The sequence below is a fragment of the Motacilla alba genome, chromosome 8 (genome assembly GCF_015832195.1).
Source record: "Motacilla alba alba isolate MOTALB_02 chromosome 8, Motacilla_alba_V1.0_pri, whole genome shotgun sequence".
In the NCBI taxonomy this organism is placed as follows: domain Eukaryota; kingdom Metazoa; phylum Chordata; class Aves; order Passeriformes; family Motacillidae; genus Motacilla; species Motacilla alba.
Window position 1 is genome coordinate 17,143,513 of NC_052023.1, and position 13,107 is coordinate 17,156,619.

The 13,107-nt window shown below is 42.2% G+C and overlaps 2 protein-coding genes across 3 annotated transcripts in view; one reads left to right on the forward strand and one right to left on the reverse strand.

Moving 5' to 3' along the window:
* Positions 1–751: 751 nt before the first annotated feature.
* Positions 752–11,411, reverse strand: F3 (coagulation factor III, tissue factor). The gene is given in 7 exon segments (XM_038144620.1): positions 752–5,891; positions 7,039–7,198; positions 7,310–7,491; positions 7,874–8,058; positions 9,874–9,988; positions 10,908–10,977; positions 10,979–11,411. Coding segments are annotated over 7 exon segments (1,143 nt in total). The 5' UTR covers positions 11,261–11,411; the 3' UTR covers positions 752–5,742.
* Positions 11,412–11,497: 86 nt separating this feature from the next.
* SLC44A3 (solute carrier family 44 member 3) overlaps positions 11,498–13,107 on the forward strand; it is a 91,781-nt gene continuing 90,171 nt past the window's right edge. The window contains exon 1 of one of the 2 annotated variants that reach the window (XM_038144615.1): positions 11,498–11,628. The gene's annotated coding sequence lies outside the window, so the exon portion shown is untranslated. The remainder of the gene's footprint in view (positions 11,629–13,107) is intronic. The other variant, XM_038144619.1, reaches the window with a different exon arrangement.

The window sequence follows — 13,107 nt, forward strand, 5'->3', positions numbered from 1 at the left end:
TAATGTGCTGATTATGCCCTTTTTTACCACTTGGTGTCACCTTTTGTAGGCGCAGGAAGCCCAGAAAGCAGACAGATGGCAGAATTCCTGCTGTGCAGATGGCTTACAGTAGAAGCTGTACGTGCGGGGCCGCTGCTCCCATGGGTGGCTGCGGGGGAGGGACGGGGTGACGGTCCCACCGCAGTGACTCCTGCAGCACTGACACACGGCTGTGGTAGCACCCTCGGTGCTCTCTGGAAGCAAGTGGTCATGTACGAATCAAGTGGAAAGCTGGGAAATCAGACTGAGTATTATCTCTGTGGAGATGTACATATTTGGGGTGAATGGATGGTAAAGTATGAAGGCAACAGAGGGAAAACTTTTTGTGTTAATCAAGGGTGCACTCTTTAAAATGAAAAAACTCAAGTAACAAACCCACATTTTTCCCTGGAATAATGAGTGTTTCCTATTGGAGTAGGTTTGAAAATCTCACTTGTCACTCTAGCTCTTCTAGTACACTAGCTGTTTAATTGAGTTGTGTAATTACTGAATAACTAATTAAAGTATTACCATGTTATCTCACTGGAAAAATATTTCTCTGTTGAAAGGAAGGTGAGTTTCAATTAAGCTTCTTTTAATGAAATATTTTTTTGAATTTAACAATGTTAGTACTTTGCTAGTTAAATATTTCTTGAAGTCATAAGGTAGAAAACTTGAAAATAAAAGTAAGAAAATGCATCAGGGAGTATAAATGATATCTGGAACTGTAAAGTTCATTATAATAACTTTATTGCTATTTTAAACAAGACACTAAAAAAAATGACATATAAATTTAATTAGCTGCAATGAGGTACTTGGAGCAGTGCTAGTGAATGTTCTGGAAGTTACTGTCTCAATAATACTGACCAAGGGGAGCTGTAGAAGGTAAAAAAATAATGCTTCCATGCTATTAATATGTTTTTGATTGTGATTAAGGGATATGGATTTATTCAGATCCTATACTTTGATTAAATTGCCTACCTGTCTGAAGAAATAAGGCAGTGGGTTCATCTCTCATGAAAAATAACTAATGGGAATGAGTAGGGGATGGAGGAGAGGAAGGGAAACATCAACAAAGGAGCCAGGGGAAGTCAGGAGCAGAAGAATTTCAAGCTTCTTACAGGAGCCAGTGACACAAATGTCACTTTTGACAAGATGAGAAACAGGCACAACCTCTTCAGCTGGACGTCTGAGACAGCCTGGCTGTGAAACCCTGGAGGCAGTCAAGGTGGCTGCATGTTTATAACCAGGTACTGGCAGGTTTTACTGGAAGAAACCACCCCTGAGGGAAATTTTGCTGTGAGCTTGGCTAATTCAGCTACAGTTAGAGGCTGAGGAGTTACAGGGAAAGATGTTCTTTCTGGGTCCTTTGGGGGGATGCTGCAAGAGGCTCCGTGGGTTGAATGAGAGCCTGTGCCAGAAGAAGCAGAAGGATCTCGTGGTGGGAAGGTTTCTCATCCTATGTTGTAAGGAAGAGATCTGCAGCACATCTTTATGTCCTGAGCTTTGCTAAAAGTTCTGCTGTAGAGCCCTGGAGGATGCACACATCAAATACAGGAAGGGCAGCTCTCTGTGGCAGTTTGTCTTCGTAAGGGACAGACTGGGCGTAGACTGTGAGGGAACATATGCCATGGTGAGTAACACCACACCTAAAGTTGTAGAAAGATTTTCAGCTGACCAGTTCCTGCTTCTGTCCTGTCCAGCAGGTTGTTCTTTTCCTGTCATTCTCAAACATGTGCACCAGGACAAACATAGACTATAGAAAGCATGGTTAGTTGTATGTGGATAAATTCTGTGTAATTAGAAGATTATTCAATTGACTCTTGGGTCTGATAATGTGTATTACAAGATTCTGAAACTGTGGCAATCACTACTAACCTGCAAAATAATCAGCTTTACAAAACTGAACCGACAGGGTAATCTATCACAGCTGTTTATTCTCACTTCATGCAGAAAACTCTTTGTCCTGAGTTGCCACATAACTAGTGATCCAAGTTAAGCTCATAATCACATTCTTATCATTACATGCCTCTCAGCAGCAGCATTCTCACACTGGAAAGCTGAGTCTGCTAGAAATAGCTAAGCTGTTTGCTGCCATATCCATCATACACTTATGAAGTCCTCTACAGTTGTTAATTTTAAGCAATGGCAGTAATTTTATTGTCTGTGTTGCTGTTAGGGCTGACAGAGAAGTAGCAGAACAGCATCAGCCTTTATTTGCTTGTGTGAAGAAGAGTGTGGTTTTAAAGCAGGCTTGTTAAAGTGTGCAGTGTTACACATTCACTTGTACAAGGAGAGGACACAAATACTGTGTAAGGGAACTATGCAAATGTATTTATCCACTTGAAATAGTTGGATCCATTTTTCAGAGGACAGAGCAAAGTGGAACAGGGGAATAGGGAGCATCAGTAGGAACATGCTTGTTTACAGAAACCTGCTTAGAAGAGGAGCCAGGGAACTTAGGTGCATAGGAAAAGCCTTCCCTTTCTCATCTCCATTCTCTGTGTGTCTGGCTTCATCTTAAATCCAAACAGTGCTGAAGTAGCCATATGTGTGGGCCTAGTCTTTCTTCCTAGTAACAACACCTTTATTGGTATAACAACTTCTGCCCAACCCAATACTCTGAGAAAGTCTCTGCATAAAACATTTTGTGTGGGTTCAGCCCAAGGAATAGAACTTACAGAAGTTTGCAATTAAGAAATCCCTTTCTCAGCTGTCTCCACAAACAGAAAACACCCTCTTTGAAATAGGATCTGTGAGCCCCATGACTCTGGTTACTCAGCATTGTTGGATGATAACATACTGCAGCTAGGAAACAGAAGTGCTTCAGGCGTCCAGAACTCGTGCAGTCAGGGGTCTCTCTTTTACCATTTAAGGCACTTGTTTGCATTTCTGTGGGTGTCTCTTCTCCCCTCCTTCCCTCCCCCCATATTCAGAACAAATCCAGGATCTCTTAAAGTAATGAAGTATGACTTATAGCATCATTCTGTGTAGTTTATGACAAGCAACTGCATGATCTAATTTAATAAATGCTATGCTGTAATTACAGGCTTTCCTTTTCCTATTAGCTCTTCCTTTTTTCTGAGTCTGGCACTGAATGAAGCTGAGGAAGCAGAGTGCCTTGGGGAAGGGAAGTAATGATGACAACTTTGGAATGTTTTTGACTCCCACGAGCTCTCATGGTTTTGATTGCTTTTGTAAGATTCCTTCTCCATACAAGGCTTATGTATCAGTAGGAAATGCATTAAGCATTTATTGCTCAACATGAAGTAAACACGGTTTTGGGGGGGAATTCTGGTGTTTTTCTTTCCTCTGTAAAAAGAGGAATTAAAGACCCAAGAAAACCCCCCATAAACCACACTAACACATTCCCAGGAGTTTTAACCCATACACAGATGGTAGCTATAGCACAGCAGGGATGAAAAATAAAATTCTGTACAAATTGTTAGATTGGGATATTAATTTTGTAAGGTATTCCTTCTCATGAATAAAATGAGTATCTTCTTTTAAGACACGTATAAAATATTGAGATCCACTGCCAGTTAGTTCCAACTACAAGGTGATTTTTTTTCTATTCTCTTGAGTTTCTGTGTTTACCACCACCATTAACAGTTCTCAGTAGCACAAGCCCAAGTACCAGCAGCAGTGTGGGAATGGAAGGAGAAGATGTGAATGTAAACCCTGACTAATTGCTCCTGTAAGTGGACAGCAGAAATGTGACTCGGGACTCTTCAAAACCTCCAATTTGTGAACAGTGGATTCTCCTAGTTTTATCCTTGCAGGTGCCCTGGTAGTCTGCTTTATACGCTTGTTAGGTTGTGGCAGCTTGCCTATACTGCTGTCCCAAAATAAGTTTCCTAAATGGATATTTAATTTAGTTCTGGGATGAATACTGTACATTGTTTTGAAAAGAAAAAGAAAGACTTTCCAGTCACCTTTATTTCACTAGAAAAGTATAAATTACCATCATAAACACAGATAACACCAGTATAAAAATTAGATTCTCATTTGTAAAATAAATACTAAAAGTCAAAGCAACAGCTATCTCCAAATCCCATCACCAAGAGGATTTGAATTTACACCACAGAAACCATTCTTCAACTGTTAATTAAAAATTATGTTCAAAAGGCAGTAAATACTACTACCTATTCAGTGCTTGCTGAAGTGAGTTACTACTGACTCAAAGCCTGTAAAGTATTTGTTCTAAAACTTAGTTGGAACTATCAGACTTTCCTGTCTATATAACTGTAGGTGTAGTGTAACTGGATATACTTTCCAGATAAATAGCAAGTACCTGCTTCAATAGTGTTTCTTACAAGTTGCCAGTGCAGTAGTTTCAGTATGTTTACCTTTGTCTGCATCCAAAGATAAACAGACCAAGTTAATATTATCCAAGAAGTGCAAAAATAATAGTAGCTATTTTGTCGCATCTGAACTAACAGATTATTTCACCAGTTAATATTGTTAAAAGGCAGATAAATACAGAGTTTGTTTCAAAGAAACATAAAAGTATTTCTTTTAGTTAGGTAAAGGACACCTATTTTTCAAAAGTAGTGTTTTTTCCCCTCACAAGTACCGTAAATCTTCTGGCTCAATAAGGCCATACTGATCAAGTTAGAAGTACCTCTAGTTCAGAATCCTGTTTGACAGGACAATAGAAGGGACTTGGGAACAGTCTAAGAAAAATCTCTCTGCAAAGAGACCTTGGCAATTCAGAGATGGGCAATCACCAGCCACAGGAAGTTCTGCAAGGGAAAGTGCTGGGCTTGGCACCTGGCATGGGGCAACCCTGGATGGACAGACAGACTGGGGAGTGAGAGGCTGCACAGCAGAAAGGGGCCTGGGGGAATCTATCAAGGGAAAGCTGAACATGAGCCAGCAGTGCCCTGGCAGCCAGGAGGGATGTCCCTGTCCTGGGGACATCAGGGACAGCATCACAGCCAGGCAAGGGAGGGGATTGTCCCGCTCTGCTCTGAGCTGGGGCGGCCTCACCTCGAGTGCTGGGGGCAGTTCTGGGTGCCACAATACAAAAAAGACATTGAGCTGTTAGAGAGGGTCCAAAGGAGGGTAACAAGGATGGTGAAGGCTCCAGAAGGGAAGCTGTATGAGGAGTGCCTGAGGTCACTTGATCTGTTCAGCCTGGAGAAAAGGAAGACACTTCAACAACTTTGCCAAAGGAAGCAGAGGGGCAGGTGCCAATCTCTTCACTCTTGTGACCAGTGACAGGACTCAAAAAACCAGCATGAAGCTGAGTCAGGGAAGGTTTCAGTTGGGTACCAGGGAAAAGATTTTCACCCAGAGGTTGAAAGTCTGGGCACTGGAACAGGCTCCCCAGGGAAGTGGTCAAAGCAGCAGCCTGGCAGAGGTCAAGAAGCTGTTAGACAACACTCTCAAGCACAGGGTGTGACTTGTGGAATGGTGCTGTGCTGGGCCAGGAGTTGGACTCGGTCCTGATAGATGCCTTCCAACTTGGCACATTCTATAATTCTGTGATTGTAACAGATCACCAGAATGCTCTTCCAGCCTCTGGCCACTAATCACACAGGGCTTCCTGATATCTGGATTTTTCGTCTGTACTGTCTAGTGGATTTTTTAATCCACATAAAGTTTGGGCTTCAGAATTCCTGTTTCAGAAAGCCTAAAAGGCTCCACTCAATTACCCAATTTTGTTGTTGGGGCTTTTTCTGCTTTGACTCTGCCACTAGTGTCTGCAATACGTTTTCCTTAGACACCATTAAGCAGCTCCTTTTCTCTCACAGCTCTTGCTTTCTTTGCTTTCTTGCGTTTACACAGAACCACTGGAAGGGCAATGGCAAGAGTGATGACTGCAACTGCTATCACTGCTAAGATGATAAAGACTTCTGTTCCATATTCTGTAGGGCAAAAAAAAAAAAATCCAAGATTCAGTTATCAGAACCCACAATGTCACAGGGCTACAAACTCTTAGCACTGATTCCACTGAATGAAAAAATGCTTTCTATATATTAGTCTCACAGAAGTGGAGTCACTTCAATGTGAACTGAATACATTTCAACATGAACTTGTTGAACTGAAGTAAAGTTTTATTCTACCTGGTTCACCCTAGGTTTTAATCTAGTTTGGTTAGTGCACTAAAGTACCATGCTAACACCATAAGAATAAGTCAAACCATTCCCCCTGCCTGTTCATTAGATTTTCTCTTGGACAGAAATATTCTAGGTTACAAGCTAGAAAACACCAAGAGAAGATTTTTCTATTTAAATTTTAATGGAATTGCAATTTATCACTTTTGTGGTAAATTCTCTGGATAAGAAAGCTAATTTGAGTTCATTTGCCATTTTGGAAGAGTTTTTCTAGAGTGCAAATATTCTTAGTCGGGGAGAAGAAAGATACAGTACAGCAACAGTGATATTATTTAAGTAATATTGATGACTATATATTGAAGAAAGTGTTATCCAAATGGCTAGTCTGAAATGGCTGGCTGATTCACCTACACTTGCTAACTTATTTACCAGCAAAGAAGTCTAACTGCCAACCTCTGACCTCGGAACAGGAAAGAAAGTCTTATTCTAATCATCTGCTTTTGGCATAACTAAAGGTCAGTTCATACTACAAGTAAATGGATATGCAGGTTTCCAGCACCTCTATGTTTTAGAGCTAATCCTTCAAGCACTTACTATGGCACCTGCTATTGGAAGGATCTGAGGAAAACAACTGGAAACAAAAATGAGGCTGAGGGCTAGTGACGACATCTAGAACCTCAGACACCAGTCATCAACTCAGACATTTTAAACAAAACAGTTGGGCAAAACCCTAAAACCAGCTCCAACTAACTAAAGATGCTAGACTCCTACTTAAAGTGAGTTCTTCCCATGAATTTCCATGTTCCAACTGCGTATTCTAATTTACATAGTAAATAGTTTATTTCATTGCAGGCACCAGAATTTAAATATGTGTGTTTTCTGTTAGAATATTAATTTGTTAGAATATTATTTTGTTAGAATATTAAAGACTGAGTGACAAACCTCACCTGATACTTACCATCTAAGATATTCCTTCCTACACTGGTACAGTGCGTCTTGCTTTCTTGGCCATTACGATTTTCTCTGCGAGAGGGAATGATTCCTTGGACATAGAAGCAATAGTTCTTTCCACTGTCAACACTAACTTCAAAATTATGGCTTTTCGTTGTTACATCTTTCTGTAAAGGAAAAAAATATTTCAAGTGTCAACTCTGAAGGTAGCACAGAAATTGTGTAACTATAGAGATTGTAACAATTATTACAGAACAAAAACTAGAGTTAGACCTTACCTTTCCAGAACTTTGATCTTTCCAGTAATAGAGTTTGTATTCCAGGTCATGCTGGAAAATATCTTGAATAGTCAGAAAGCTGCCATCAGGAGATCTATATGGTGTAAGTGGATCTTCGAACGCGACATTCAGTTTGGAACCATTTTGTGAATAATCCTTTATCTCTGGTTTTCCAATAACAGCTAAACAAAGACTTTTAGAATTAAAAAACTGACATCATCATTTATATATGACATGCTCTTCTTCATTACCTTCCCTTCTCAAATCTATTACAAGTTTACAAAGCTAGTGAAGGCCTAGATTGTAAACAATTATCCTCACCTAGTACGTAATATTAACTAAATGGTCTACTCAGTGCAGTGAGAAACAAATGGTAACTAAAATCTTTCACCCTCCCCTCCAACAGGGAAAGCTGTATCCCTGAATACCTTCTTTTCTGATATCAGCAGGGTTACTGTAAGAATCTATAGAAAAAACCTTTAAGCTCAATCTAAACCTTGTTTAAATCAACAGAAGTAATCTTGAAAATAAATTTAGTAAGATTAAATTGGCAATCCTACTTACTCTGGATATAAGGTGTAAATTTCTCAGAGACTGTAAAAGGTGGCTCTTCAAAGTTATCCATCTCTGCAGGCTTTACAGACAGTATGTGTGCTGTATAGGTCTCCTTTACATTCCTGAGTGCATCAGTAACATCACACTCTGTTTCTGATGTCAGTATGCATTTTCTCTTCACATCAGACGTCTGTCTGAAAAGAGCAAGAAGGCAGTGTCAACACTTTTGAACCAGACGTATTATATGTTTAGATAATACTTTTCCCCTCAAACTGTATAGATTTCCCTCATCCACTAGAACAGCCTTGCAGGCTAAAAGGGGTAGAGAAAACCTCAAAAGCCACTATCCTGTACAGCTGGATTTCACAATTCAAAGCAGAATTAAGTTTGATCAAGTATGATCAATATTAATTACAGAAATGTGCTATAGGACACATTTGGTTTTGTGTCTATGCAAATGCCACTAAGAACCAGACAGTAGCAGCAAATTTCAATGCAGAATTACAATTTAAAAACACTGACAAAAGGCATGAACCATGCACTTCTCTTGATTTTTAAATGATAGAAAGCAGGTATTTACTTGCGAAATAGCAATGAGACTATGAAAAATGTTAATTTCTCATTTTACTTCCTCACAAGAAGGAACGAAAAAACAGATTAGATATTACTGCTTCAATTCTTTTCCCTCTTTTTGCTGGTGAATTAAGGACAATTGGTGAATTAAGCAAAAATTATGTGATCTCAGCTGGAAGAATGAGTGTTGAATATTAATATTTGAATATTAACAAAGTATTTTTTTCTCAAAGTAGATCAAGTTTCCTTGTTTAGAGTCAGCTGAACTCCCTTCTCACTTCATCAGATTTCTTTTGTCACAGATCAGTGAGGGATAGTGCCACAAGAAATGCACTGAAAAGGGATAGAGGTTTGACCTTTTTGATGAACAAATGTACTCTGTAAATATACATACACAAGAGAGCAAACATTTAATACCACTTCCTCATAACAGCAACTTCACTTAAAAGAATGCGTCTGCTGCAGAACTACACCTGATTCTGTACTGTATCTTGGGCAAACAGATTTCAGTTTTTTGCAAGCAAAATGTCTGGAAAGAAACTCCAGATTCAAAAATTTCATAAAATGTGTTCTGCTAAGTGTGTGCTTTTAAGTCCATTAATCTAATCACTCCTAAAGAATGAAAAAGAACATTAAGCCATTACACTGGTATTTCACTTTTTAGTCATGAGAGAACACTCGTTTTTATGCCACTTTTAGAGACAGTACCACTTTTTTACAGTACCACTTTTTCATTAATATGTAGGAAGTTTGATGATGCATTTTCCCTTTAGGGCACGTTTAATAATGCTCTATGTATTAAAATGGGAGCTGAAACCAGTGCAGATTTATTACTGAACTTCATGGAAAATTTTGTGCAGTTCTGAAAAAAGTATTAGGCACTTCACATAAGCTGGCCAGGTTTTATGTCCTCAATATTTTACAGCTTACATAAAACATGGTATCTTGACAGAGGTAGATGAACAGAAGTAATTTTCAATATTACTCAGCAAGACAAAATTATTAATTACTGTGATTCACCAATTAGAATAAAATGCAGACTCATTTATTAGACACTTCCCAAGACTGAAGACACAAGTCCAGACACCTTGAAAGACATAAAAAGGTGAAGTTCTGTCTAATACGTGGTTTGTTAGGTTGAGTATCAACTCCTTCAAAGTATCCTGGCTGGCTCTCTCGAGTGGCACCGAACCCCAGAACTGAAATACTGATCTAAAGCTCATCTCTCCAGTTCTTAAGTGGGTAAAACCAGAAGTCTAAACCTGATATTTTTATAGTTGGACACTAAGAAATATTAACACCTGGGTTGGCAGTTTTCCTAAATACTAATGTTTGGGTGTTTTTGTTGTTACATTCACATTCAGAGATATTCAAACACGCTATTTTCATTTTCTTCAATTGTCATTAATGAACATATCATAGTGTTATCTACTTACCCATGTATTTCTACAGTATAGAAGTAGCCTGATGGTTTTGGTTGCCACTGTAGTATAGTTTTAAAATTGATTGAAGACCAAGTTATATTGACTGCTGTTGCTAGGTCTTGATAGCCTTTAAATACAGAAAAGCATGCCATCAGTCATATTACATATAATTCCTCTTTCTCTGCAGTCATTGTTCAGTTAAATGAAGCAGTTGCCATTAATTGCAACTTGGAAACGTTTTTTTGGGGAAAAAAGGCTCAGTCCTGCCCTTAGGAAAGGACTGATCATCTTACTAAAGGAATGTGTCCTGGCAGAAGTGAAGAATGAGAGGACAATTATTTTCTGTCTTGTAACTCTGAAATTGATGAATTATTTTGGAGTTCTGTTTAATGCCCCCTTTTTGATCCAAGACCCCTGCAGACGATACAAAAGCTTGGACATTCATGAGAACGTTCAAGCACTGAACAAATGAGGCATAGTTCGAAATCACCTCTAGTTGTATCTGCTGCAGAAAGCGTTAGCTCCTGGATTCCTATTTACATATTTTGGAAAGAAAAAGTCTCTTTAAAAATCAGTGGTTACCCTACACACCTACAGTATCTGAAAGAGGCCACCCTGGGATGAGCTCGTGTTCCCCTCAAGCACATTTTTGGCCAGCCACAGCTGCTTCGGGGAAATGCCTAGGATGGGAAGCCGGATGGGAAAACCCCTCGCAACCCCGTAACCGCTGGAAACCCCTCGACAAGCTCGGAGCTGGGAACAACGGGAGGAAACCTCGCGACTTCACTGCAACTGCCCATCCCCGAGGCCGTCCCCGCTCCCAGCACGGCCGCGGCCAGTGAGGAACCCGCAGCGGCGACCAGTCCCCGGCAGCCGGGCGGCGGAGGCTGTGCAGGGTCCAGCGCCGCTGTCCCTGCCCGCCAGCGCGGGGCGGCTCTCCTCGGACTCCCTCAGGGACGTCCCGTCCTGGGGCTCCGAGGGACCGATCGCCGGCGCCGATCCCTCCCATCCCGCCCCGTCAGCCCGTCCCGCGGGCCGTCACTCACCGGCGGTCTGGTGCCACAGCAGCGCGCCGAGCAGCAGCGCCTGTGGCGGGGCTGCGGAGCGCAGCATCCTGGGCGCGCTGAGGGAGCTGCGGCGGACGGCCTCCGCCGGCGTATATGTGGCCAGGCAGAGCAGAGGCGGGACCGAGGCCTCGCCCCCGGGGCCGCCCAGCGGCGGCGAGGGGACAGAGGGCGGCGGGAGCGCACGGGCACCGCCGGTTGAGCAAGAACAGCGGGGGATCTTCGAGGAAAGGGAGGGGAGGGGCGCTGAGGGACGGACGTGTCCCGCGGGCTGCAGCCCCGCCACCGCATCCCCCGGCGCGGACCGAGCTGGACGTGAGGGCACACCTGGACATGCCTGAGGTCCGTGTCCCTCTGCCTATTTGGTGTCATCAGGCACTTGTACCACGCCTCTCTTCTCCTCTTGGAATTCTGGTGAAACTGTACACCACTGGATAGCCAACTTCATCCTCTGCAAACCTTTAGCTGGCTGTCGAGGAACACCCCAGCTCGGAAGTGGCTGCTCTGTGGGGCAGCTGATCATGCAGAAGCGATGTTGGGTTAATTAACTTTGATCCCGTGCATTCTGAAGGGCTGAATATGTGAGTCCTTCCCTCAGCACACAGGACATTGGACACAACCGCTCAGCTAGATCACATCCGCTATCTCCTCACACAGCACATAGTGAACCCTGTCAAGGCTCATCGGCCACACCGGACAGAAAGTAAGTTTCAGGTGTTCAGGGCTTACTACTTCACCTCTCCTATAAGCCAGGGGCTTGTTAACCCTTTTCCTATAAGGTCACATTGAAAAGGTATGCCATTTTCAGAGGAGCAGGAATTTCTGACAGAAGGTGTTCCGAATCTCAGGCTTCGCTGAGGCGCAGGCTCCTGGGCTGAGCGTGGCGATCGTGGTGTCCTGTAGGGCCTTTACCCAGGCGGGGGTTGTGGCTCTGTGTAATACTTAAGCCCTAGAGGAAGCTGTGCTCGCAGGAGCTCAGGGCTTGGCCGCAGGAAGGTGGGAAACAGACCATGCAGTAGAACCTGTGTCGTAATTCAGGGGCACATACGCATTTACAGTCTTAGACTGACTTCTTTTTATTTCGATGCTGACTTGGTACAATGTACATGGAACATGTAGGTAAGAGAAGAAGACTAATGGAGAAGTTGAATATTTCATTACCTTTAATTTTCATGATTGACACATGTAGGGATGTGTTTTGTTTGATTAATATGGCTATTGTTTGATTTGTAATCTCCTTGTGCTGCCCTTTGGTTTCCAGCTCTTCTCCCAGAACTTCCTTTACTCCTTCTGGCAGGAAATGTCTTTCTCTCCCTAAGAAAACTGCCTTCTTGAGAAACTTCTCTGTCAATTCAGCATTTCTCTAAACTGTCCTTTTCCCTTGGGATTCTTCATTGGTGGAGGTTTGAATGCCCGCCTTGTATGTTATCTCTAGTTCTCCTGATTCGTTGAATTCTGTATCCAGTCCTGCGACCCTCCCCCGGTATATAAGCTACTGTCTGCCCCGAGTTCGGGGTCCTGGAGAAGCAGAAAGGGGAGCGGTAACATCAAATAAAAGTACCCCAGGATCTGTGACTGCTGCTTCTGTTTTTGCGCTGTGCCTTCCCTGGCAGCTGGGAGACCAGCGGAGCAGAGAGGGGCTGTGGCAGCCTGGCACCACCTAGCCAGGCAGAGCTACAGGGTGGCGCCCAACGTGTGGCTTGACGCCACGACCCTGAGATTAAGACTTTCATGCTCTACCGACTGAGCTAGCCGGGCAAAGCTACAGACACATACTTGTCTGCAAGCAATCAGCTCTCTCTCATAATGCAAAATAAATGCATGTGGAACAAATTACAATATCCATTCAACCAGAGTCTGCATCAGAATTCATATAATTCCAAGGCACACCTAAACCCTTGATTTTTCAGTTATTGGCATACCTTCATTAAAATCCAGCCATACACCTTCTCATTTTCCTGCTTTGTTTTTGATCAAATTTCAGCACTGTCTGTATGTAGTTGTATGCCAACATTACCTCAGCCAAAAATATTGCCTGCTTTTAACTTGGTGTAGAATACAGATCTTGTGGTGTTTCTAGCTTTTCAGGATGGTGACCTTATAAGATCACAGTTGAGGACTTTCAAAGGACTTTAAAAAGAGAAACAATACATCCATGTTTAAAGAAAGAGATGCTTATATG